Source organism: Pteropus vampyrus, unplaced genomic scaffold (assembly GCF_000151845.1).
Source record: "Pteropus vampyrus isolate Shadow unplaced genomic scaffold, Pvam_2.0 Scaffold321, whole genome shotgun sequence".
Taxonomy (NCBI): Eukaryota; Metazoa; Chordata; class Mammalia; order Chiroptera; family Pteropodidae; genus Pteropus; species Pteropus vampyrus.
Genome location: NW_011889102.1, coordinates 479,652 through 482,763, shown reverse-complemented (window position 1 = coordinate 482,763; position 3,112 = coordinate 479,652). Strand labels below are relative to the sequence as shown.

The 3,112-nt window shown below is 37.6% G+C and overlaps 1 protein-coding gene across 1 annotated transcript in view; it reads right to left on the bottom strand.

The window, feature by feature from the left end:
• The window catches only part of ZDHHC13 (zinc finger DHHC-type containing 13), a 27,766-nt gene that overhangs the window by 18,936 nt on the left and 5,718 nt on the right, over positions 1-3,112 (bottom strand). Inside the window, 1 exon segment of the mRNA XM_023521889.1 lies at positions 2,219-2,352. Within this exon segment, the coding sequence (XP_023377657.1) occupies positions 2,219-2,352 (134 nt within the window).

Below are 3,112 nucleotides of genomic sequence, written 5' to 3'. Positions count from 1 at the left end.
TGAGACTTTGCAGCAAAACTGTGTCTGACCTAATTAAGTAGTACAGTGAACTACCTAACTTGTAAGAGCTTGCTACTACGACCTGTTTACTTCTGACAGGTGTCACATAGCAGCCTAGATCAATAAGTAACTGCCCCTGGAGCCTAATAATAAAAGTTTGTAGCTGCTTACCTCAATGAAATTGGGACTGAACAGAAGAGTGAGGGAGAAATAAAAGCAGTATGAATAGTGTTGCCATATGCATTTGTCTCCCATTTGAATTATGTCCATATGCCAAGCCTAGCATATGAAGCCCTCAACTCACTGTAATCAAAAACAAAAGCTTTCATCCATTTTTTATAATGTGAGTTTCTACTAAAATAGACAAAATCTCAAATGCCCCTATCTTATGTTAGTAAATACTGCCAGTCCTTGCTTTCTCTCAGGGAAAAAAAAAAGAAGTAATGATTGCGATTCCTGGTGATTTAACTTAAAATTTATTTGGAGACTAAGTCAATCCAATTAGTGAAAAATAAATACATGTCTCCAAGATACAAGTTTTCTGAATAGAAGACAATTTAGGCTATTTTCCAGAAATTTGAGAATTTACTTTACATTTAAATTCTAATTCAGTTCTAATCAACTGTCCTGCTCGAGTGACCAAATGGTAAGATTCCCCTAATGCTGTTTTTCCTTATGACAAAAGTAGCGCATGCTTATTCCAGAAAATGGCGACAAGCCAAAGGGGGGCACAGGAATCTCATAATCACACCCTGAAGAGAGCAACACTATTTCCTTTTAGATCTTTTTCTATGAATCATCATCATTACTTTTTTTTTTTTTTTCCAGTGAGTGAAAATGTCCAAAAGGAGAGAGAAGTTTCCTGCTTGTATGGGCCTTACATTCCAGGAAACAGTGATTACATGCTATGAAGAAAATAAAACGGGGTGATGTAGCATAGTCAGTCAGGGACGGCCTATGGAGGTGATCTTGGAACTCAGGCCTGAAGGAGAACATCGACTCCAGCTATGCAACCATCAGAACATGTCAGACGAAGACTTTAGTGAGAGCCACAACCCCAGGTGGGAATAAGCTTGATGTGTTCTAGAAACAGAAACAGGGCTGGAGAACAGTGAAGGAAAGAGATGAATGAAGAGGGGAGGGAATGAATCACATAATACCGCATAGGCAAGGAGTTTGAATTTCATTCTGAGTAAAGGAAAAGCCACTGGAGGGCTTTATGCAGGGAGAAAAGACAGAAACTGATCTGCCTTTTTAAAAGACCGCCCTGACTGCTAAGTGGGGAAGAACTAGAGGGGGATAAGAGTTGGAGTCAGGAGACCAGTTAGGAAGTTTGGTCTAGGGCGCCAGTTGTGGAGATTCCGAGAGCAGACCAACTGGAGGCAGAGCAGGAAGGACTTGGGAATGAGCTGGATGTGAGAAATGAAAAGAAGGGAAGATTTAAGAATGACAGTAATCCAAGGAGGATACCCATTATTCACAGGACGAACTGGATACAGTTTTACTGAGAAAGAGAAGTGAGAAAAGGAGACTGGGGTGTGACATGATTATTGAGTACTATGTGTCTAACTATGTATGTGAACTAACCATAAGGCAGGCGTTGTCACAATTATTATCCTCATTTTATACATGAAGAAATTGAGGCACAGAAAGGTAAAGAAACTTGTTCAAGGTCTGCCTGCGATGTGGTAAAGCTTGACTTGAAGCCAGGCAGTCTCTTAACTAGTGATTATATATAATTATGTATAAATATTTTCCTAAAAATAGAACCATGTCATAGTTACTATTTTATAACCTCCTGCAATTTAATTAGGTTGTTTCGACTAAAAACATTAACAGCAAAAATAACTAGCTTAAAATGAATTTAGATTTAGAAAAAGAAAAAGCAAAATTTCTGAAAAAATGGACAAAAATGCTTCAAGATGCAAATAGCTACAAAAACCTCCCCATTATTCATCAAAATTAACATTTTAAAAAGTGAAGTAGGATATTTATTTTCCATCAGTTGTCAATTCAAATCAATTATTGGGTTGACCAATTTGCTTTCAAGTCCCATCATGTGCTACCAAAGCCCTCCCTTCGCAGCTACCCTGAGGATGTTCTATGTGATAAGCAGCATTCACAGCTCAGTAAAAATCTGTGACTCTAGCTAATCAACAATAGAAATAAGCAACCCCATTGGAATGCAATCACCAGCCTTGCAAAGACTAATACACACCTTGGAAACAAAGATGTCAGAAAAAACAATGTTACTAGAAGGCATCCTTTTAAAAGCCAAGAATCTGAATTGAAGTCCAATATGTATCCAACAGCCCACATGGTAATCACAGAAAGCATCAGCAGCAGGAAGAGCTATTAAGAGATTCAGAATTTTAGAACTTTATGGATTTTACCTCCTAAGTATCTAATAATCATTAGTTCATTAGAAGAACTACTTCCTAAACATATATAATAACATGTAATATAAAAGCAGAACACAGTTGTCCTTCAAAATTGCTGAATGATAAATTTGAAGTTTGAGAAATTACAAACCTTGGAAACAATCTTTTAAAAAAAGGCTTACATTTTAAGAAATGTTACTTAAACCTACTTTGTTTTGCTTTCTGCCTCTCCAAGAAATGGTGGTCTTTTAGGAAAGTGTTAATGATAGCTGTCACTTTTTAAAAAATAATTTATTTCAAATAGTATTATATGTCGGAAAGCATAAAGACAAAGGGACCACACAAAAATCTGTACACCCCAGATTTAATGAGGAGACCATAAGAGTTCCAACTTGGGCACTAGATGGTGCCATTTCCTAATAAAGAGGGTTAAAGGACCGAGTTTGCAGAAAAGATGAGTTTAGGGCATGTGGGATTTTAGATACCTATGTACATCTAGGAGATATCCAGGAGGTAATCAGAAAAGCAGGTCTACCATTCAGGAGAAAACTTGGAATTCATCAGCATATAGGTGGTAAAGCCATGAATGAACAACATTCCAAGGACTGTGCAGGTAGAAAGGGGCAAAATCTTGGCCAACAGAAATATTTACAGGGAAAAAAGCTAAGTGGCCAGTGTGACCAGAAAGGGAGGATGAGAACCAGGAGAAATAAAGGTTTCAGAGAAGCCAG